Source organism: Xenia sp. Carnegie-2017, unplaced genomic scaffold (assembly GCF_021976095.1).
Source record: "Xenia sp. Carnegie-2017 unplaced genomic scaffold, XeniaSp_v1 HiC_scaffold_6, whole genome shotgun sequence".
NCBI classification, from domain to species: domain Eukaryota; kingdom Metazoa; phylum Cnidaria; class Anthozoa; order Malacalcyonacea; family Xeniidae; genus Xenia; species Xenia sp. Carnegie-2017.
Window position 1 is genome coordinate 9,676,250 of NW_025813526.1, and position 23,761 is coordinate 9,700,010.

The 23,761-nt window shown below is 35.4% G+C and overlaps 3 protein-coding genes and 2 long non-coding RNA genes across 8 annotated transcripts; 1 reads left to right on the plus strand and 4 right to left on the minus strand.

Annotated features, from left to right (window-relative positions):
- The first annotated feature begins 4,658 nt into the window (after positions 1–4,658).
- LOC124458100 lies at positions 4,659–8,433 on the plus strand. Its single transcript, XM_047008192.1, has 5 exons — positions 4,659–4,888; positions 5,541–5,731; positions 6,669–6,813; positions 7,375–7,440; positions 7,872–8,433. Exons 2-5 carry the CDS (start codon positions 5,651–5,653, stop codon positions 8,360–8,362), a joined length of 783 nt encoding a protein of 260 aa, XP_046864148.1. The 5' UTR covers positions 4,659–4,888; positions 5,541–5,650; the 3' UTR covers positions 8,363–8,433.
- Positions 8,434–9,191: 758 nt separating this feature from the next.
- On the minus strand, positions 9,192–10,476 carry LOC124457085. The gene is made up of 3 exons (XM_047007375.1): positions 10,224–10,476; positions 9,902–10,128; positions 9,192–9,697 (listed from the first exon to the last, which is right to left on the minus strand). Exons 1-3 carry the CDS (start codon positions 10,289–10,291, stop codon positions 9,192–9,194), a joined length of 801 nt encoding a protein of 266 aa, XP_046863331.1. The 5' UTR covers positions 10,292–10,476.
- A 1,747-nt stretch (positions 10,477–12,223) lies between these two features.
- LOC124458146 lies at positions 12,224–15,867 on the minus strand. Of its 4 annotated transcripts, XM_047008225.1 has the most exons (11): positions 15,751–15,867; positions 15,112–15,259; positions 14,796–14,910; positions 14,634–14,717; positions 14,035–14,215; positions 13,842–13,931; positions 13,638–13,709; positions 13,487–13,556; positions 13,297–13,383; positions 13,035–13,222; positions 12,224–12,924 (listed from the first exon to the last, which is right to left on the minus strand). In XM_047008225.1, the coding sequence occupies exons 3-11, from the start codon at positions 14,832–14,834 to the stop codon at positions 12,290–12,292; spliced, it is 1,446 nt and encodes a 481-aa protein (XP_046864181.1). In that variant the 5' UTR covers positions 14,835–14,910; positions 15,112–15,259; positions 15,751–15,867; the 3' UTR covers positions 12,224–12,289. The 4 variants fall into 4 exon arrangements, with proteins under 4 accessions (XP_046864181.1, XP_046864183.1, XP_046864180.1 ...); XM_047008227.1 differs by lacking the exon at positions 14,796–14,910; XM_047008224.1 differs by lacking the exons at positions 15,112–15,259; positions 15,751–15,867 and adding an exon at positions 15,055–15,082.
- Positions 15,868–15,870: 3 nt separating this feature from the next.
- Positions 15,871–16,511, minus strand: LOC124458147. Its single transcript, XR_006953034.1, has 3 exons — positions 16,475–16,511; positions 16,093–16,174; positions 15,871–15,925 (listed from the first exon to the last, which is right to left on the minus strand). It is a non-coding gene; the product is annotated as an uncharacterized LOC124458147 (long non-coding RNA).
- A 122-nt stretch (positions 16,512–16,633) lies between these two features.
- LOC124458197 lies at positions 16,634–17,739 on the minus strand. Its single transcript, XR_006953068.1, has 3 exons — positions 17,689–17,739; positions 16,992–17,103; positions 16,634–16,832 (listed from the first exon to the last, which is right to left on the minus strand). It is a non-coding gene; the product is annotated as an uncharacterized LOC124458197 (long non-coding RNA).
- Positions 17,740–23,761: the final 6,022 nt, after the last annotated feature.

Here is a 23,761-nt window from a genome sequence, read left to right on the forward strand (position 1 = left end):
GCCAACACTTTAAAAAAGGTGGAAAATGTTCCTGTTGCACACACAACTTGAACAGTCCTTCATAAACGTGTTAAATCTGTTTTAGGAGAGCAAATAATCTGAAAATCATGGTTTCCATTGAGAAATATCCATGTTTCTGTGGTGCAGGCCTCTAGAGAATCGTATCTAAGAAGGACGAACGTGCATATGTTAAATGTAAAGGTGAAGGATGCACATTGTTCTGCCACGAAGAAAGGTACCATATTATAATGGATGCCTACGAAACGAAAGTCGCGAAAGAATTCAAACCTAACAAGTTCCCCCTGTGTGAATGTGGTAATCCAGGTAGTCTCATGGTCTCCCAATCGAGCAATAATCCTGAAAGGCCATACTTTCATTGTCAACCTGTCGCCAATGGTGAAAAATGTAGCTTCTTCCATTGGGGGGACGTGACTATGAATAGCAAGATCATTAAGAAAAAAAGAAAGGTTGAACTGAATCACCGTAAGAGGAAAGAGCCTAAAGAAAAGGAACCTAAAACGGTCGCCGTTAAGAAACAGAAAAAAAGGACCAACCCTTTCCAGGACGATGAATAAACACGAAACGTTAAGCAATAATAGTAATAAAAGCAACATTGCATTCACAAACGGTTGATCACTGTAACTAACTATAAAAAATTCACGCAATAAATTTTTGTAATGTATCGCTGTGAGTGTTTGTTCATTACACACACACACAATACCTTCCTGAACACTTGAAGATGCAATCTGTTTGTAATTATTCAATTACTCTGTAGCAGTTCAATGAACATATGCTATAAAATGAAGCATGATTTCACAAATTGCCATTACTGCATGAAAAACATCTCCAGATGATCATGAAGGGAAAAGAGTATCTAGAGCGTTTACGTGTTCAAGCCATCAGAAAAAAATGTAAAGGCAAAACGTTTGCTGAAAAAAGTTCAGAAAGAAATCTCTTAAGATAAAACGGATATTTCAAAAGTGTTAAAATGGGTAAAAAAATCAACGAAGTTGTTGCAGCAAAGTGTTGACATTGTGGAAGTAAGAAACAACATAAAAAATCAAACTAAAAATGATCAAAAATCTGTTAACTTTGTGCTTAAAAAAGTTTCGGAACGATATGTTCGTAAATTTGGTGCCAAGTCGTGTATATTCCGTGCTAAGTTAGACGATCTATCCGTTCGCGATAAGCAAATAAAAGTCAAAGACATAATGACTGAGCTCGATGGCTTGTTTGACGACGCCATTCGTCAGGTAAGAGTGAAAAAAGCGCTGTGTGACACAAAGCATCTTTTTAATTTTTATGTTAATGTTCTTAGGTAAAAGAACAGTGTGATTTTAGAACACCATTGGAAGATCGTCTTCGTGTAATGATTGGATCGAATGCTTTGAAAACACCAATCAGCACTAAGCTTCTTCCTGCCGCTGAAATTATCTCTAACAGAATTTTGGGTGAAATTACAAAAACTTTGCAGAGAAATGAGAAGATTCCTTTGGACAACTCGTTCATCATCGACCTTATTGGTGTAAAAGCGCCTGTTGGGAGTGGTAAGGCCTTCAAAGTCTTAGATTACTCTAAAGACAGTACTTTAAAAAAATCGATTGTAACTATCAAGAATAATGATAACCTATGCTGTGCTCTGGCTTTAGTTGTAGCCATAGGGATGGCTGACCACCATCCTAAATTAAGACAAATGAAGATGGGTAGGCCTATACAAAAAAATAGCCTTAAAGTTGCATAAACGTGCCAATATTTTGCCTGGTAAATGTGGATTGAGGGAAATTTCAAAGTTTCAAGGTGTTCTTTCAGACTATCAAATTATTGTAATAGACTTTGATGCACGAAACACTTCAATTTATGAAGGGCCTAGAAGAGTAAAGAAGCTATTGCTGTACAAACACGGAGATCATTTCAATGTTATCAATCCGGCAAAGCTCCCAGCTTTTTTCGGTAAAAGATTTTACTGTGAACATTGTTCAAGCTTTGTAGACAACTATATTCATCACGCTTGTTTTGATGTCTGCAGCACATGTTTACGCAAAGGATGTGCATTAATTCCACGGAACAGCGGGAATGCTCGGACTGTTATAAGCCATGCCGATCAAATGCATGTTACAACCTACATAAAAAACAACGTAGATTAAAAGGACTTGATCTTCCCTCAAAATGTGACAGCACATATAAATGCCGTACGTGCAATGTCATTGTCAACAGAAATAGACAAGACGAACACAAGTGCAGGGAATTTAAGTGTCATATCTGCAAACAGCTGGTTCATATTGGGCATTTATGTTTTATTCAATCCGAACAAGCAAAAAAGCCAAATGTAAAACTAATTTTTTACGTTTTCGAAACGGATTTTACAAGCGGAGAGCACGTTGTGAATTTAGCAGTTTTACAGTTCGCTTCAGGTGACAAACGCGTTTTCAAAGGATACAATGCGTTAAATGATTTTTGCGAGTTTCTGTTTTCAAGTGAGCATATAGGCTATACAGCAATTGCCCATAATGCCAAAGGATTTGATGCTGTTATCATTCAAAAATGGCTCCTACAATATCGGCCGACATCCGATATGGATGTCATTCATTCTGGTCAGAAAGTAATGCAACTATTTTTAAAAGATTATCAGATGACGCTAATCGACTCGTTAAACTTCCTAAGTATGCCTCTTTATGATTTGCCTGAAACGTTCGGATTGGATCTGTCGATGTATTCGAAAGGCGATTTCCCTTTTAAATTTAACACACGAGAAAATCAGAAATACGTTGGACCTATTCCGGCTCTTGAATATTATAGCCCCGACACAAAGTCAAAATGTGAAAGAGATGAGCTAATTGCATGGCATCAGAATTTAATTGATGAGGGATACGTTTTCGACTTTCAAAAAGAAATGTAGAAATACTGTTCTCAAGATGTAACTATTTTGCGTTTTTGTCGCATGGAATTCAGAAAGTTGTTTTTGGCCGAAACACGCGTAGACCCATTTTGTTCTTGTACAATTGCGTCTTCGGTCATGGCAGTGTTTCGTTCAAACTCTTTAAAAGAAAAAAACATTGGCATTGTACCTAGGAATTTGTATCGTGATAGCAATAAACCGTATTCAAACAGTGCCATTGAGTGGCTGGAGTTTGTTTCCTTTCGAACAAAAAGCAATATTAAACACGCTCTTCATAATGGTGGGGGGGGGGAGAAAGTTATTTATGACCCGTTGTTAAATAAACATTACTATGTCGATGGATTTTGTGAAGACACAAACACCGTGTATGAGTTCTACGGAAAAGTTTATCACTGCTGCCCTTTATGCCTGGATTTGAAGAGTGAAAATCCTTACCGTACAGGTAAAACGCTAAGAGAAGCATATAACTGAACCATTGAGCGTGAAAAAAGATTAACGGAGTTAGGATATAAAGTAAAAACCATATGGGAGCATGATTTCAAGCAACTCAGACAAACTCCTCAAATGCAGCATTTTTTAAACACATATGAATTTATAACAGACCTTTACCCTGCCGATAGCTTTTTTGGTGGAAGAGTTGAGGGTTTTAAACTGTTTCGTAAGGCTGAAGAAAATGAGAAAATCTTTTATAACGATTTTACAAGTCTTTATCCATTCGTTATGAAAAATCGCCGTTATCCTATAGGTCACCCTACAATTATTCGCAAAAATTTTGAAGATCTTTCAAATTACTTCGGTTTGATTAAGTGTCGCGTTTTGGCACAGGCAGGCTTGTATCATCCCGTGCTCCCGATAAAAGTTAATGGTAAATTAATGTTTCCATTGTGTAAGCAATGTGCTATAACAGCCTCAGCAGAATGTCATCATTCCGAAAACCAGCGTTCATTTTGCGGGACTTTTACGACCATTGAAATGAACAAGGCAATTGAAAAAGGCTACAAAATTTTGGAGGTGCATGAAATTTGGCATTTTGAAGAAACATCGGACAGTTTATTTAGTGAATATGTAAATTTCTTTTTGCGGTTGAAACAAGAAGCTTCGGACTTTCCGGATTGGGTAAACTCAGACGCAGACCAGGCAAAATATATCGACGACTATCTAAAGCCACCCGTTTCGCTCATTCTAAATGGGTATTACCCAGAGTTCTAAATTTTAGAATGCGGAAGATAGCCAATTTAGATTGCTTTCTGTGCTATCTGAAGGCTATGTTTGTCTCTCCTAACCTCAATATCTCTGGACACTGTTAGTGTAAGGAGGTTAGCACTATTTTCCACCCAGCAAACCGCCCTTTATTTTGAAATATAATATTTTACACAATATAATATTTTACACAATCTAATATTTTACACAATATAATATTTATATAATATTTTACACAATATAATATTTATATAATATTTTACACAATCGTCGAAAACGACATCTTTTCCAGCCTGGATTATAAGTTTATAACTTAAGGTGGTTGCATGAAAATTTATACTGCAACATTTATCTGTAAATATTTTCATATGTTGATATTAAAAACTGTATTATAAAAATATAAAATTACTCGCCATCTCAAAACGACCTAGCACCAGTGCATGCATGGTTTCCTTTTAGCTTTTGGTTCTTTCCCATTAGCCGCCATCTTTAATTTATTTCCGATTGTGTAAAGTAAAGGGCGGTTTGCTGGGTGGAAAATAGTGCTAACCGTGTGAGGATAATAATATCTGTGATCGTCGCCATTTTTGTTTCCAAACATACACTAATAATCTATACCAAAGGAATTATTTAAATACAATGAACAACAGACCTGAAAAACATAACAAACTTTCAAGAGAGCAAATTGATGCTCTTAATTACTATTTTGAGAATGGCATGAAATCTACTCTGTGTTTTGAGTTGATAAAAACAGCCGCCGAAGAAACGTCGTTGTCTGTGGACAAGGTCAAGGTGAGAACGACCTCTTCTTTGTGTCCGTCGTCTTTTAAAATTTTTTCTTTATGCAATAAACCAACAACGAAACCAACGCTATCAAATCAAAGCTATCCGTATCTTAATCACATCCCTAAATTTGTATTTCTACTCCACAGTAATTTGTATGAAGTTCTACTCTAAACTTTCCTTTTTTTCAAAAAGCACATTCTTATAATGTATTGTGATATACAATAGACATCCTTTATGTACAGAGTTATAGGCTGTGAAACACAGTAACTGGTGTAGCTTTATTGTAACACTTGATGTTATAATGTCAGTAAAAATTTCACAAAATTTGTTTGATACTGCATGTTTTGAAATTATTCAAAAGCTTCTTCACAACTGACATTATGCTTTTTCAGAAATGGATTGGCAACAAAGTTGCTTCTGTCAAAAGAAAATGTCAATCTAATAATTGAGTCACCTCTACCCTCATGTAATCCACCAAAGTCCCCAAACCACCACCCAGATTACGGGGTCAAGCGGATATAATCTATTTTGCTCAGAATTTTTAAATCAGGTGAATGAAATATTAAATCACTTTAGTATAATCAATAAGGGTTTAAGGAATGTTACCCATCAAGAATTCACTATGATGAAAGCCTGACAAATTTATCCATTATTGCAGATGAAGTAAAGGGGTTGTCTCACCAGAGTGAAAAAAATAAATTGGCTTCTGTCAAATGGATTGGTTTAGGAGAATCCGAGCAAAATAAATACATACAGAAAGCTAATTACATGAAAAACAACCCAGTGACATTAGATGATGCTCAAAGAACAAAATTGGTTGATCAGCATATGAAACTTTTAGCTGAGGAGGTAACAGTCGTTTTAATAATTTAATTTTGCAATGAATAGCAGAGGTAGCATTAAGTAATTAGAATAAATTAGAATAGGCTATTGATTGGGGAGACTTTAGTCTCTGGAAATGTACATAATTCATGGTATTCTGATAAAGGAAGTTTATATTGCCTTAACATTGGATGCATTTCTAATAGTGTTATGTTGAGTAAAACTCTTTGTTTTGAGCATGTATTTTTTGTGCAAACATGGTTGCAGTGATTACCAGATAGAAAGTTATTTCTTATTGCAAACTTGTTTTTCTTTTGGCATGAAATTTGACTTGAACGTCATCTGGCATGAAAATCTTTTTTGTATTCTGGTTGTGTGGAATGTGTCAGTTGAACTGTTTCATAAGGCTATGAAAGAATTAATGAAGAAATTATTTAATAATAATAAACTATATTTAATGGTAGTATGAAGTTTAAAGTTTGTGTGAAATTGAAAATTTATACAGTTACTAAATGCTGTGAAAAGTGATTGTAAAATTCTTTTGGTTCCAAGAAGATTAATCACTGAAGAGATGATTGTTGTTGCTGCTGTTGCTGATATTTTATGACAATATTTGTATTTCACTGTCTTGATCACAGATGTAATGCAGACATATATGTCATATAATTTGGGATATGTAGAATAGTGTTTGGACAACAAAAGATTCTGTTTAATTCTCCATCAGTAATGATGATCATTACAATAGCATTGATGGTATAGCATTACATTTGTAGAAATAATAATTATCATAGCAATACCAACAACAACAGAAACTATGTATAGTAAATAAAAATAGTAGCAATAATAATAAAACAAATGTCATCTCATGCCATTTGTTAAAGTCCATATTGTTGCAAACTATACATAGCTTTTGCAGTACTTATGCCTAATGTAACCATTATCAATTATTTTACTTTCCTTTTAGTTCAGTTACTTGGAGTATCTTGGTTGCCAGGCCAGCTGCTTACTGGTGAATGGAAAAAAAGAACTTTATGTCCTTGGTTCATCAGGAGGAAAAAGATTTGTTCACAATGAACCAGCAGTTTTGTGCAAGTTTCAAGCAATGTTTGGTAAAGAGTAAAAAATTTGCAAAGATCACAAATTCGTAATAGGCATAAAGTTTAACTTCTGTTGATATGTCAGCACCAGTTTCATGGATACCAGTTACTGGATGGTAGTCAAGTACATACATATGACTAAGTTTCAGAGCTTTACTATAATTTCATGTTACGTATGGTTGCAAAATGTTCATCCCATCTCAAAATAGCATATTTCTAACGGTAAATATTAAGGTATTTTTGGTATCCGATAAAGTGGTGTACGTATATAATATCATGAAACCATTTGCTACACTGTGTTTCACGCCTTTTGGCAATCACCAGGTGAATGACAGTTTAGTCGATGCTTTATTTTACTTTTATGAATTTATATTTTGCTCAATCTATAAAGATATTGAGCACACTTTTATAATGAAAATTCACAAACTATAATTTTATATTGACAAGCCTGCTTCGTGATTTCTCTCTCTTCATTAAATTCTCTAAAAAGTGTGAAAAATCACGAAGCAAGCTTTTTGGGATAAAATTGTAGTTTGTATAGCTAAAAAAAAATTTGTATGCTATATTTGGTAGATGTAGACCGAGAAAAACAGAAATGGACTCATGAGGATGTAAGAATGCTCTTTAACAAGAAGTATGGTAAGTTAATTTTTTTATTTATTCTTGTACGCAGGTCTTCACCATTGAGAGTGACGTGATCATACAGGTGTAATTTTAACCACCACAGGCCTGGATAAAGTATTTCACTCTATGGCTGCAAGTTTAAAAAAAATCTTTTTTGAATAAACTTTTCATTAAATACTTTTGAAAACAGTATAATGTTGTTAATAACAGTTATGTACAAAGGTTGCCTGTATATTCCTGAATGGTAGTGTTTACCTTACAGTGATAGTTTAATTTTACCTTTTGATACACCTGCATAAAGAAATCTTCTCTGTTTTTTAATAAAAAGTATATGGAAGATACAAAATTTTTTCCTGTGAGTAATTTTGTAAAAATTACCCTTTTTACAGTCATGTTGTTAAGTCATTATGTTTGTTAGTTCTTGTCAGTGAGCATTTTTCTTAAAGGTGAAGCAAAAGGTGTGACTGGTTCTCGCGTTCCATATCTTTCTGGTGGTTTTCATGTTGAAGGACTACCAGATAACATTCGCCTAAAGAAGCCACGACAATATGGCTCAAAGGAAATACAAAAAATCATGGACTGCCAGGACAGTATTTCCTTCATTCTTGAAACGTCAGAAGGTGCACCTTTGCAAGATTTTGGTGAAGACTGCAAGGAATTGCTTAGTAATGTATTCGGAAAATGTGACTTTAAAGTATCAAAAGAAGATGTGGAGGTATTGGATATTAATGAGACACATAGCATTTCTGAAATCAAAGAAATAATATCAACACACTGGAAAGTGTTATGTCCAGAAGCTTTGACAGAGTTAAAAAAAAAATTGAATGCATATGTGTCTCAGGCAAATCATTTCGTTTTGCCTGTGTACTGTGATGATGAGGAAAGTCAGTTCTGGCTTTTTCATTTACAGGATCTCTACAAGCTCTGCACCAGATAAGCGCAAGAGGTAAATTGACAGGATGTTGGCTAAATCATGAGTCAGGCAATACCTTCCACCTTATTAAAAAAGGAAACAATCTTTGGAAAAAATATTAAGGACAATGGCAATGTAATTTTGAGACTCATAGGTTTACTGATTATACCCAAACCTTCATATTGAACAAGTCCTTTGAAAGGAAAGTTACTCAAATTTTATCAAAACAGGGATACATATAGTTTTCAATTTCACACCAATGAAATTGTTTACAATGGTAATAGGTAGCACTGCAATATGTGCATTGTAATCAACTCAGTTTTCAGTTTTAGTTGGATTGTAGATAAGCCAGCTTTAGTTGGATTGAACATGTTTTTTTAAAAGGTAATATTCTACTATTCACATATAAGCCATGCAGAATGTCTAATTCTATAATTAAAATTTCGAAGATTAAAGCCCAAAAGTAAAAACTACATTATATAGAAAAATAATTTTTTTTGAGGGGGGGGGGGTTCTACCTTTCACCTACACAAAGACATGCACAATTCAATGGATGGGCAAATAAGATATCATATTTGTAAAAATAACTGTAATAATTGAGATACTTATGCATCAGTAAAAAATATTTATGTTTGTGCAATATGTTTTAAACGTCTTGCAATTGACAATGCATTGCAACCAGAAGAAATAGCTTTGGACAATTGAGTTAATTTCTCTTGCTGGCGTAATGCATATGTTTCTTTTATTGCAGGGAGAGTAGTTACTTTATGTAGCAAGATGCCAAAGTCTAAGCAGTCTTGTTGACTTAAGTTGTTGTCAATACTTCCACATAAAGCTTTGACTTCATTAAGATTCAGAAATACTGGCACCCAAACTTTTTCTTTTCTTTTTGTTTCACAACAATAATGTTTTGAACTCCAAGACCTCCATGAGCAAATCCACAAGAATGCAACAACTCTATGCCTTCCCATATCTTAATTAATAAAGATATCCACTCGGCAAAAGTGATTCCATGAGTATAGCACAATCCTTCCAAGGACATGTACACTCCAGTTCCTACATGACCATAAAATTTTGTTATTAAAATGAATGGCTTTTCATCCCGACAAATACCAATTAAGATTGGAAAACATGGATGAGATGGTAAGCTAAGAATAGTTCTTGCTTCATCAATGACATCAAACTCAGATTTCCTCACTGCAACTGCCATTCCTCTAAACCAACATAACTCCATGCTATCAAAATTCCCATTTGGGAATGAATATGTAGGCTTCTTTGATGAGGAACGTAGCAATTCCGACCGATTGATACTCATGCAATCAGGTAATCCACATAGCATTTTATTCTCAGTTGAGCAATCTATGAAATGAGACAAGAAAATAAAGTTTGCTCCATGTCCAAGGTAGTTCTTCTCAAGATGGAAAATCATTCCCCCCCACCAAAAAAGGTTCTCAATATTATATACAATTAACACAAAAATTAAGCCCTTCCTCAAATTATTCTTATCGTGTGCCTCTGAAATTTATGTTAATTAGGGACTGCGCTAGCTATTTTAAACCATACCATTTTCCGTATGACATTGGTTAACATTTTCAATGGCGTCGATGTGGCTAATGCCAGAATAAAAGTAGACATGATTGCTATGAATTCGCTTCACCGTAGGAAAACACTTTCGTACAATGAACCCACACTCTCGAACAGATATACTCTTATATTTATTTCTCAACACTTTTAGAACATCTGAGCATTTTACGCGACATAAGGAATCTTGATGAAACAGAGTTGACAACCTATAATAAAGTCATATATAACGATTAAGGACACAAGCGACTGCGTTCACGGATCACCGGTTGACAAAAAACACCACAAGTGGAGACATTCTCACCAATTTGCACGAGCTTCTCGAAAGTGAGACGGTTTATGTTTTCTTCTTGATGCATCTTTTTTCGGCATTGCTTCAACTCAAATGACATAAATGGGCTTTAATATGGACGGGCAGTACAGTTTATAAGAGTATGCAACATATGTGAGTAATGTCCATTGTCCATATATAAAATAAAAACAATAGTACCCGCTCGGTGATTGGTCTATAGCCGTGTGTGCATTAACCTGTGCAAACCGACTTCAACTCAACCAATCAAATCAATCTATTAACCAAAAAATTTGCATATCGATGTAAATTTATCTGTTTCGAATTATTGTTTCGTATCATTGTATACAAGAGGTAAAACTGTTTTCGTGTTTGCACCATTGCACTGGCTTATGCAAACCTTGAAGCCGTTTGTGGGAACTCGAGCAGATGCAATCGTGCAACCCAAGACCTTCGGTCTCCTGCTTGCACTGATCTGCTCTCAAGTTTTCCCAAAGGTCTCATTGGTTTGCATAAGGCAAATTGTATTTCTCAGATGATATATGGGCATATGTGACGAAAAGATCTAATAAATGCCTTATATTAAATTAACACCTTATACATATTAAACGCCCCCCCCCTCCTTGCAACGCTACTTACTAATAAAGTCCCGTCCTCGATAGACACCCACCACCTTCACAACATTACCTTTATGATATATTAATTATAGTGGGTTCACAATTTGGCTTATAAGAAGTTTAGTTTGTCTTAGTTTTATTTTATATTTGTTCACACAAACAACTAATATACACGTCTCTCTTTTCATTTCGCTGCACCACAACATCTAGAATTGATTAAACGCCCTGGCCGTTGATAAATTCATTTACGGTACCAACGAACACTCAAAATAAAGCAACATATATATCATAAATGAATTCCACTTTTAACATTTCGAAATTCGAATTCCGCTGCGTCGACATTTTCACTTTACGGTGCTTTTGTGAAATAAACAGCACCGCATAATCAATATCATCGAGCATATGTGATTGATACACAAAAGTATGCAGTAGCCAGTAGCAATGTTTTGTTACAGCAAATAGTTGACAGTTGTGGCTTTAAATTTTTTTTAACAAATTATGTTTCAAATAAAATATTGATTTTTTTAGTTAGTACAACGACCCTTATAGCATGGACCTTATTAGTAGCAGAGTATGTAGCATCTTATAATAAAAACAACCCCCAAAAAACCGATCACGTTCTTTTCTTAACATCAGAATGTTACTTTAGAATGTGATTGTAGGGAGGGTTGGTATTGCGTAGAAGTATTTGAAGCTCACGGCAAGAATGCGTGATACGTAATACGTGCAATGATTACCGTAGGCGTGCAACATGACAAGAGTGTTCGATCTGTAAAATGGCTTACGTGTTCTGTGAAATGGCAACAGTGCTCAGTAACGCAGATTAATAATTTTGAGTTTTATATTATTTCAATCCAAACACGTATTCGGATTCATTTCTCATTTACCTTTTACAGCGGCAGTGCCATCAAGGGTGCCGAACCAGACCGCACTCTCTCGTCAGCATCGTTTCGTTAGCTTGAACATCGGTAAAGTTAGTCATCTGTTTGGAGTTAATCTCGAGCAAAATATGAAACATGGGAAGGCTTGTAACGTTAAAAGACAAATTGGATGATTTAGACGGACAAATCATGAAATTCGGTGTTTTCAAAACTCGCCCCAGACCCCGTTGATCAACTGACAAAGCTTTGGATACGTCTCGGCTATTTTATATATGATATGAATGCTCACAATTTTAGATGAATTGGGTTGGGCAGACAGAGCTAATTGGTTGGGATATATGTCGCATATAAACTCTTACTTGTAAGACATTGATAAATAATAAAGAACATAGTTCTCTCACAATTCAACGACAGGTCAAAACTTCCGGTGTTGTACAGAAGAAGAAAATGACTGTGCACTAACATGACGTCCCAAAACCACAAATGTTTGCGTGATATCAGTTATACTCGATACGTGAACAACTAAATTATATAATAAGTACATAGAAAGTAGCTATTAGTTTACGAATGGTAGCTATGTCGTCTATTCAATGTCACTGTCCACTTCTGAGAGCTCTTCGATGTTTTCTTCTTCAGTATCGGATTCCTCATACGGCGAGCTTTCAGATTCATTGGGAATGTTGACATCATTGGTTAAGTTGACAATCTCAGCCTGGAGAAGAAAAGTTTCTCCAAGTGGAAGCTCAAAACTTTTCTTCAAGCTGAACAACTCATTCCGCAATTTGGTTTTAAATCTTATCAGTTCATGCTTTGAACCAAGCATGAATTCATCGCTGCTCAAATCACCAAGATCAGCAAGTGCTTCATCAATTTTTGAGATAAGATTGGTGTAATACAATAGAAGCCTTTCTCTTTCCAAGTTTAAAAGTTTCTCTTCCTCGTCACATCGTTTTAGGATTAAGTACATTTCAATAGCCTTCCTCTTTGTGTATACTGGGACCGAGGCTTCCCCTAGAATGTCATCCTCACCAGACTCAATTCCCTCATAAAGGTCTGATGTAGGATCTTTCGCGTTGTCAAATGTCAGACGATCGGGTAAACTGTTTATAAAATCACGAAGAGAATCAATGGCAGCATTGTGTTTCTCAATTGTTAATTTCATCTTGTTCGTGATCTTGGTGATTTGCCTGGACAAGCGAGTGGCAATTTTCTGACCATCTAAACAAGTAAAAGGAATACAAGATTAACATTTACAAGAACAACAAAAGACAGATATGGTAACATAGCTTAGGTTACAAGTATTCGAAATTTACAGTGCATTACAGTACCTGCATACTTCTTTTTCAATGTTATTAAGAAATGCCTTTCTATGGAAAGTCCATGTAAAGCTCCGATAGTATCTTTTCGTTTTCTTTGTATGACTTGCAATGCAACGACGTCAAAATTAGGATGACCAGGTTTCCATCTTTCTTTTACAGAATGCTTTCGTTCAATATCTTTTAAAATCTTTCGAAACCTGTTTACATAAATTTTGCGCGTATGTAAAAAAAACTTTAAAGCAAAATATTGCTTTGACACATTTATACATACTGGTATAGTTTTTTCGACATCTGATGAATTGAGTAATCTTCAGATGTTATCTCCCGGTTTTCTTCAAAACATCCGAATGATGTAGCACTAAGAATTTAATAATTCACCAATTAGGCTCAAAAGAAATATTAAAACGTCTATAGGCATGTATTATAGAGAAACAGCCAGTTTAGTACATTAAAAAACCTACCTTAGTTGTTTAAAATGCAGTAGCTTTTGAACGTACGTCACTTTCCAGTTTTCCGTGATTTCTTTATGTTCTGTATTTAAAAGTATGTCTTTATATCCTACAGACTGAATTGTTAAGAATGAAACTATTTGCCATGAATAACATTATATACCTGGGTAGACTCTTGACATAATTTCCTTCTCTCTGGCCTCCCACTGACAAACAATTTCAGGATCGTACGTCACTAACAAACAAAATAAATTCTTATTTCCTTGGATGCAAATTGAATTGAGAGTTTGGTTAGGCAAAAAGAAATCTTAAATACTTTTCGGCAAAAGAAAACATAAGAAATTTCTAACCTACCAGAACTACTTACCAGGTAGTTCGCTAAATAAATCCTTCATTTCTTGTTGCGTTTTAATTTTAAGTTGTAGACATTTTTTAAGCTTCGACGTTAACGATTTTCCTGAAACAAATCATATACAAAAAATTAAAACAATTAAGGCGCAACAAACAAATAAAACATTTTCATTGTGTCAACGCATAAAGCAATGACAATATTCAAGCACCTGCATTGCTAAAATTTCTTCGAGATAAGTGAAGAAGAGCGTCTGTCAAAAGATCTACTCTTCTACTGGCAGACATCTCCTTAGTAATGGCTGAGAACCCACGAAGGTAAGCCCAGAGCCTTTCAATAGCCTCACCATCTGTAAGACCAAAACCATCGAGCCTTCTAGGACTGAACTTGACCTGTTTTTTTGAAGACATTAAAAAATAATATTTTACCTACGGGGGCTTTTTATCAAGGAAGAAACCAGAGCAGAAAAGATTGTCTTTCTTCAATCGCTACATCATTACCCAGGGATGTACTTTTCTGGAGGGAGGGGGTGCTCTAGTTTGGATAAGATTCTAGTGGCTGCTTGTTGCCGTAACATGCAAGACATTTTCGTTAAATTTTGTTACTTATATAAAATGATTGGAGATTTTTGAAATTGTGCTCCATAAACCCCAATTACGATCGCTTGATGGTTTGATATACATAAATTTCTTAGGGAAAATGCCACTCCTCATCCATCTCCACTAATCAAGGTTGGAGGAGAGCACATTCCTCGCTATCCCGCCTCTTAATCCATCCTTGTCATTACCAGGTACAAAGCTTTTTCATTACCTGGCATGAAGCCTTGTGTCCATAACAATGAAATATCGGCACCGAAATTGACACTTTTGACAAAATGTCATGCCTCTTGTTTGCCTAGAACGGTACCAATTTATTCAAAGTTTAGTTGGTGAATGAACTTGTCCCACATCATACATGCCAACATTAAGATACCTTTAAATGTGATGATAATACACATCCAATATCATACATTATTTTTAAATCAACACCAGGACTTTGGTCAGCATCTTTTAAAATGCTTTGGATTAGGAACAGCGAATACGAAATTCTGAATATTAATAATAAGACACTAAATATTATTAAAGGGTAATAATAGATCTCGTTAGCACAGAATCGTTTTGTCCTTTGTCCCTTTATTTCAAAATTGACACAGGAAAAGAAATTATAATCGACGATTTGTTCTCCATACTACCTCATCAAAGATCAACAATATTGATAATTACGTGCAAACCAAGGCTAAGACACTAACCTTTCCCCATATTTAGTGCTGAAAAATCGTCCAGGGTGTGAATGCCGACTGCAACAACTACCAAACACTCCTTTTCATCAAACAGTTGATTTTTTCCTTTGGAGTGAAGTGCTTCTGTAACTTCTCCTGCCTTAAATATCTGACAACTCTAAAATAAGTTGGAGCACATTATAGATTAGCGCATACATAACAATTGTTTTATTACTATAAAAAATACATGACAGTTTACACAATCAAGTCATAGACCATGCATAGACATGATAAATTAAAGGAAAAGAAAAAAATTGGCTGTTTGTAATTTTGATTTTAAATCCACGTAGCTACTTACGTATGTATGAGGGCCCATGGACCTGCATGAAGCATAGACCCACTTTTCTCAGGGCGAAGCCTGCCCAATCTTTACTCTTACAATGCAAATTTGTCAGCAAAATTGTTAATAATTTCTTTAGAAAATCAAATCCATTCATTGTTTTTCCAGTGATTGAATACAAAATATTTGCAATGTAAAAGTAAAAAGTGCTGGCTTTGCCATTGCTTTCATTGGACTACATATAAAGTTTGTTTTCAAACTATTCACTCCCCTTCCCTTCACAGAATACTTTTGAAAGGCTTCAAAGTCCTTCATCATGCAATAATTACCTCTCCTACTTTGTTATTAGACTTGCTATAATGATCAACAAAATCATCTACTTCATCCTGATCAGCAAACTTAAGGCAGCCATGGTTTGGGACGGCAAAACTATTCCCTGCCAACTTTTTGAGTTAGACCAAAGCAAGCATCCATGGAATGAATGGCCACACCTAACTCACCAGTCTAAAGCAAACAAAGCTCTTTAATAAAATGAAACGAATTTTATGGTAAACATGTAACACTTCATATTTCACAACAACTTTAAATGTTCTGATAATATATGTGACAAAAACATATAATTTAAAATAGTTCACAAAGCAAATAGTAGAAAAAAGAAATCAAATACTGACTTGTGGGCAAAGAGGGCAATTTCTATAATCAATCAGGTCTTTCTGTATGAACTTTAATGATCTGACTTGGTGTTTGAAATATCTGACAAAAAAATCAAATTCTTAAATGATATAATATATACAGTCAAACCTCTTGTATTAAATGACCCTGTACTAAGCAGATACTGTGTAAAATCCAAAACTTAATCTCATATAGCTAATAATAATGGAAGTATAATGATGAAACCTCAATCAAGCTGACACTTTCATTAAGCTGACACTAGTCTGTTGTCCAATGGTGTGTACTTAAAACAGGTTAGACTGTACTACTCTACACATATAATCTAACTATTAGGTCTACAATAAATGTAAATAGACTTTTGTTTTATAACATATAACATACCTGTATTCATCAAATGATCCATTGTTTAACACATTATATATGTTTTGACCTTAACAAGAATAAAATGAACACCTAGTAAACTTGTGCATTTGTTTCAAAAATAAAATAAGGTTGAATACACAAAGTTATAACAGCAAAGGAAACTTCATGTACAATTTGAATGTGCTCTTACCTTATTTGAGGCAAATACACATTATTTATGTTGTTTGTAAATAACAGTGATTCAATAAATTTTTTTTGCAAAGTACAACCCATCTATTTCCACTATTTGATGGGTCTGGCCACAGCTGGAGTTTAATTAGTTTTTCAGCATACTTAATACACTGACAGAATTCAACAATTTTTAAATGCTGCCGACCTAAATGTTGTATGAGATTAAAAATTGGATTAATTGATATGTAAATAATTAACATAGAAATTATTGGCCTAAATGAAGCTAATGCTTAACAGTATTACTAACATATACACATTTACATGTAGTCAAAGTCAAAATACTGTCATTGTTGCCATACTGTACCTTTTCCATCCACACATATTATAGTACGTGATTCTGTTGAAGAGCAGTTAGCATGTTCACTATCACGTAATATACCACCAATAAGTAATGGAACAAACATTTCACAATCAGTCTAAAGTGTAGTTATTTAAGCATCAGAACATGTATACATTACATAAGGCACCATGCACAGCATATAGCAGCATATCCTTCTTGAAAATGATTGATAGTTTTAACAAAATACTACAGATGAATGTTTATGCAGTGGTGTTTAAAATTAAATGAGATTGATCTTAGCATTGCTGGACAATTTAGCTTAATCTCCAGGACCTGAAAAATCCATGTGACTCAAAGGTTCTTGGTGTGACCTCTGCTGGTGCAGCACTGCACTGGCACCGCAGAGGTCATGGGTTCACACAGTGTTTTCATGCTCAGTGTCCACATAATTGTTCAAATGGAATCCATATCTTATTTAAAATACTACAGATTAAGTTACTTTAGAGTTACGACATGGTTGTAAAATTGCCAGCATTTGATGAATAATAGAACTTAACAAGCCAAATTCCAAATGTAAAAGCAAAAATATTTCATCTGAAGCATTGACTTTTGGAAATAATCACCTAGAATTGCCTTCTAATAGACGACAACTTGTTTATGTTTTGCTGGCAGGCAAATTTTATAGGGATTCATCTGTGCCGCCAGAAAGAATTAAGCTTACCTTCCATACTTCAACCAAATGGAAAACATTTCTCGTTCGATGAAGGGATTCGCACACTCAAAACAGTAGAACTGTCCGTGACCGCAATCACGACATCTAATTTCTGCTTTGCTGGTATCCCATCTTCTAAACATTTTACGCAGAGTTGTCCTGGTAACATGGCACAATTTTCGATGTACGACTTTACTAAATTATCTTGCAAACACTTCCAGGATTCGTTTTCATTCACTCTCCTCCTTTCATATCGAGATCCAGTTCCGTAAATTATTTGTACCTTCGTTAAGGTTTTCTTGAAAGCCTTCAAATGCATCGATCGTGCGAATGGGAAGAACAACATTAGGAAGAACAACATTAGGAGAGAGAGAAATATTTTTCCTACTAAGTTTCCCAGCCGCAGAGTATGTCTTCACAGTCAAAGAGTATGGTTTTACCCTGCGATTGCCGCTCCTACTAAGCGCCATCTTTTCTGTCCGTCTCACACTAACAGTGTCCAGAGATATTGAGGTCAGGAGAGACAAACATAGCCTTCAGATAGCACAGAAAGCAATCTAAATTGGCTATCTTCCGCATTCTAAAATTTAGAACTCTGGGTAATACCCATTTAGAATGAGCGAAACGGATTGGTGGCTATCTTCCGCATTCTAAAATTTAGAACTCTGGGTAATACCCATTTAGAATGAGCGAAACGGGTGGAAGATGGCATTCTGATAATGTCGAAACATGTTTGCTTTCAAAAAAATAGTCGTTTTTCTCAAGTGTTTTTTTAATATATAATATATATATATATATATATATATATATATATATATATATATATATATATATATATATATATTTAGGAAGTTTATAATTTATGATTTTCCGTATTAAAAACAGTGCTCGATGCCCGAGGCAGGCATGTAAATATTGGTAAGGAGAAAATATTTCAAAACTACAATTTCATCCCGACAAGCCTGTTTCGTGATTGCTCACTCTTCAGGGGATTTAATGAATAAAAATACTTAAATGCTTAAATATATATATACAGATGACGGAAGCTAGTGTATTAATCAAGGTTATGGTTCAAGTTAGATGACAGTTAGAGTATTAATTACGGTGTATGGTTACAAATTACATAGGGTGTTTTGGTCTATGGCGACGAAATAAGTTCGTTGCGTTTATTGAGGGATGATTTGGATGGTTGGTACAGGATGAAGAATTTTTCTTTAAAACCAAAGGTTGCATCTTTACTGGTGCTGTTGTATGGTTTTGCTGTGTGTAATGATGTTCCATGAGATGTCGTGGTCGATATTGCTGTCTTTAACGGTCAAATGTGCTTACTGAGCTCGGTCGAGTTTCGTAGTTTTTGTGTGGCGGAAAGAGGCAGTGTGATTTCTATGTCTAGTTGCAAATTCGTTTTCTGTAAGTCAATGTACGTCTCAGTTGTGTTATTGTCTTTGCGTTTTACAGTAACTTGGTAAACAACGGATGACTGCAGGCAATTTCGTTAAGTGGGCAGTTTTGTTTTTGTCGCAGTTGCATGTTTTTGTAAGTCATCTTTGTTCGCGGTTGTCGTTAGTTTTGTCTGATGTTCTCAGTATATGTTTGTTATGGTTGTTGATTATTGTTCATTGTTCATGCAGCTGTAGCTGAGTTTGATGGTGTTACGGTTGAATATTTTCCTGAGTTTATGGTCTATGGGAAGTGTTTGTCGATTAATGAAAGGAATGGGCCGATGTTCGTGTAGACGTTTTTGCTGAATGGAGGGTTGTGCAAAGTATATTTTGTCGAAGTCTGTTTTCCGTTTGTGTAGCGTCTGGAGTCGAATTTTTGAGTGTGTATCGGTATCCGTTTTCGTCGAGTGCTTTTGGTATTATGCAGTTATTTGGTCAAATGATGCTTTGTCGGATGATAGTGAAGATAGACGTTGTTGATAGCGTCAGGTGTAAATCTATCAACATAAAAAAGCATCGCCTTCATATCCTTCGACATCGTGGGCTTTTATCCATCCATTAATCAAGACCACTAAGCAAAGCACTGGTTCGCCTCAACCTACGACAACATCTAAACGCCGAAAAAACTTCATTACCACTTTAGAATTCATTCCTTATACCTGGCAAATATTCCTGGCAAAAAAAACATAACTCTACATTCAGCGTCACAATGGGTAGCTCGACGGAGCCGAGACATGCGAGGCCTCGTAGGAAGCTACCTCCTTTCTCAACTTCACAAAACATCACCTTGAACCTTAGGACTTTATCGAGACGACGGACTTGCCATTTTCAAACACCACACCACGAGAGCAGAGAACATTAAAAAGTAATACCGGATGTTCAGCAACAATGGACTACGCGTAACTATTGAAGCAAACAAAAAATCATCAACTTCTCGACATCACCTTCAATCTCAACAATTTTTCATATCGCCCATACACAAAACCAACTCTTCTCTGCAATACGTCCACAGCAAAAGCAACCAATCCAAACATAACGAAAGAAGAACATACCCGACCGCCATCAACAAACGTCTATCTTCACTATCATCCGACAAAGCATCATTTGACCAAATAACTGCACCATACCAAAAAGCACTCGACGAAAACGGATACCGATACACTAAAATTCGACTCAGACGCTACTACCAAACGGAAAAGCAGACTTCGACAAAATATACTTTGGTACAACCCTCCATTCATGAAAAAATGCCACGAACATCGGCTGCATTCCTTTCATTAATCAACAAACACTTCCCCATAGACCATAAACTCGGGAAAATATTCAACCGTAACACCATCAAACTCAGCTGGCTGCATGAACAATATCGAACAAATAATAGCCATAAACATATACTGAGAACATCAGACAAAACTAACGACAACACCGCGAACAAAAGACACTTACAAAACATGCAACTGCCGACAAAACAAAACTGCCCACTTAACGGAAAAACGCAAAGACAATAACACAACTAAGAGACGTACATTGGACTTACAGAGAAACGATTTAAGACTAGACATAGAAATCACACTGCCTCTTTCCGCCACAAAAACTACGAAACTCGACCGGTCAGTAAGCACATTTGGACCGTTAAAGACAGCAATATCGACCACGACATCTCATGGAACATCATTACACACAGCAAACCATACAACATTCAGATAAAAGATGCAACCTTTGCCTTAAAGAAAAATTCTTCATCCTGTACCAACCATCAAATCATCCCTCAATAAACGCAACGAACTTATTTCCTCTTGTCGCCATAGATCCAAAAACACTCCTATGTAATTTGTAACCATACACCGTAATTAATACTCTAACTTCCGTCATCTAACTTGAAACTATACACCTTGATTAATACACTAGCTTCGTCATCATCTTGTAGCATATATATTTAAGCTTTGATTTAAGTATTTTATTCATTAAAATCCCTGAAAGAGTGAGCAATCACAGAGAGTAGGCTTGTCGAGATGAAGGTTTTGTGTATTTTCTTCTCACTTACCAATATATATATATATATATATATATATGGTACGGATAATATTCCCTGGATAAAAGAGCGCTCAATATTCTATATATTGGCAATAGATAAGATGAACTAAAATAAAATGAGACTATAATGACTACCAATGGGATAATGAAACTATCGCAAACAAAACTCGCACGGATAAGTGTAATCTGCAGAGCGGTAAGAACAATTATAGAATACCCGTTCAATTTCTAAAGGCACCCTTTTAATTCTGCGGATACGTGGATACGCAGTGACGAGTTACAAAGAACGGTATAAAATAAGAAGGACGAGTTTAAAAGAACGCGAGGAGCATAAGAATAAGGAATATTACCTATATAAAAGAAAGTTAGTTGAAGCGATGTTTTTAGTGGATACGCGGATACTGATGACGAGTTTAAAAGAACGAGGCATAAGATAAGAAGACTAGTACCTATATAAAGAAAGTTAGTTGAATTATGTTTTTTAGTGGATACGCGGATACGTGGATACGCAGTGATTTAAGAACGGAGCATAAATTGGGACTGGTACCTTATAAAAGAAAGTTAGTTGACTATGTTTTTAGTGATGGATACGCGGATACGTGGATGCAGTGACGAGTTTAAGAACGAGGGCATAAGATAAAAACTAGTACCTATATAAAAGAAGGATTAGTTGAAGCTATGTTTTTGTAGTGGATACGCGAATTTACAGTGATTTAAGAACGAGGCATAGATAAGGAGGACTAGTACCTATATAAACAAAGTTAGTTGGAAGCTATGTTTTTTATTGGATACGCGGATACGTGGATACAGTGACGAGTTAAAGAACAGAGCATAAAGATAAGAGGACTAGTACATATATAAAAGAAAGTTAGTTGAAGCTATGTTTTAGTGGATACGCGGATACGTGGATGCAGTGACGAGTTTAAGGGCATAAGATAAAGAGGACTAAGTATACCTATATATAAAGAGATTAGGCCGACATAACTAGTGGATACGCGGATACGTGGATACAGGTTAAAGAACGAGGCATAAGATAAGAGGACCAAGGTACTATATAAAGAAATTAGTTGAAACTATGTTTTTAGTGGATACACGCGAGATGGAATGGATGCAGTGACGAAATTTAAGGAAACAAGGCATAGATCATGGACGGGATGGACATAAGATAAAGAGACTAGTACCTATATAAAAGAATAAATTGAAACTATGTTTGTGGAAGTGGATACGCGGATACGTGGATACGCAGTGACAGATTTAAGAACAAGGCATAAGATAAGAGGACTAGTACCTATATAAAAGTGGTTGAAACTGTTTTAGTGGATGCACATGGATACGTGGATACGCAGTGACGAAGTTTAAAGAACGAGGCATAAGATAAGAAGGACTAATACCTATATAAAGAAAGTTAGTTGAAGCTATGTTTTAGTGGATACGCGGATACGTGGATGCAGTGACGGTTTAAAGCAAGGCATAAGATAGAGGACTGAGTACCTATATAAAAGAAGTTAGTTGAGCTATGTTTTTAGTGGATACGCGGATACGTGGATACGCAGTGATTTAAAGAACGAGGCATAAGATAAGAGGACTAGTAACCTATACTCAGCAAGAAAGTTAGTTGAAGCTATGTTTTAAGGTGGATACGCGGATGCGATGGATATAGTGACAGTTTTAAGGCAGAGGGCATGGAAGAAAGAGGACATGAAACACTATATAAAGAAAGTTAGTTGAGCTATGTTTATTAGTGGATACGCGGATACGTGGATACGCAGTGACAGGATCTTGAAACGAGGCATAAGATAAAGAGGATCTATTACCTATATAAAGAGTTAGTTGAGCTATGTTTTAGTGGATGCGTGGATACGCAGTGAGAGTTTAAGAACAGAGGCATAAGAACGGCTGCTGCATTACAAAATAAGCATTAAAGAACGAGGCATTGTTAAAGAAGGGCATTTCTTTCGTTTTAAGAACGAGGCATTTCTTTTCGGTTATGAAGGAATATTGTAGAAAGCTTATTCCAAATAAATGTTGAGGCTGGTCTTTTCAACAATTTGAGTGGTATGGGCTGTGGATAGTATATTTTCGAAACGTGTAGAGAATATCACCCCTCCATTCTTCTGTACAACAAGAATAGCGATAGGCAATGTAGCAATAATAAATGCAAAAAACTCTCTGTTTAAAATTTCATAAAAGAAATTTTTGTTGTTTTCGATACCATTGGATAGTTAATTATCGGAATTTTGCAATGTGCTTGGAGGCGTGTTTTGAATAACTAACAGATAGTTGAATAATGACTCATTTAAAGGAGAAATTATGTAATAGGAGCGTCATATAATTTGTAATATGATTGTTGCCTACAAATGCTAGCAAAGGAAATAGCCAGCAATAAACAGATTAATACCATGAAATACATAAAATGTATGGCGCTGAGGAAAAGAAAAATGTTGGGATTCAAGTAGCGGCAGGAAGGAAAAACAAAAGAAATTCAAACAGATTTATCATTGCTACAATGCGAAAGTGTTGCAACGCAATGCGGCGAATGGATAGAAGTTATCAACAGCAAACCAAGAAATGTTTGTGGACATACGACAAGCAAAGGCAGCGTACTT

Coding starts and splice junctions, on each gene's coding strand:
- LOC124458100 (XM_047008192.1), top strand. CDS start 5,651: ATGAAAAACAACCCAGTGACATTAGATGATGCTCAAAGAACAAAATTG. Junction 5,732..6,668: donor TGAAACTTTTAGCTGAGGAG/GTAACAGTCGTT, acceptor CTTTCCTTTTAG/TTCAGTTACTTGGAGTATCT. Junction 6,814..7,374: donor CAAGTTTCAAGCAATGTTTG/GTAAAGAGTAAA, acceptor TATATTTGGTAG/ATGTAGACCGAGAAAAACAG.
- LOC124457085 (XM_047007375.1), bottom strand. CDS start 10,291: ATGCCGAAAAAAGATGCATCAAGAAGAAAACATAAACCGTCTCACTTT. Junction 10,129..10,223: donor CGAGAAGCTCGTGCAAATTG/GTGAGAATGTCT, acceptor ACTTTATTATAG/GTTGTCAACTCTGTTTCATC. Junction 9,698..9,901: donor CCAATGTCATACGGAAAATG/GTATGGTTTAAA, acceptor CTCATTTCATAG/ATTGCTCAACTGAGAATAAA.
- LOC124458146 (XM_047008224.1), bottom strand. Junction 13,710..13,841: donor TTTATTTAGCGAACTACCTG/GTAAGTAGTTCT, acceptor TTTGTTTGTTAG/TGACGTACGATCCTGAAATT. Junction 12,925..13,034: donor ATTGAAAAAGAAGTATGCAG/GTACTGTAATGC, acceptor TTACTTGTTTAG/ATGGTCAGAAAATTGCCACT.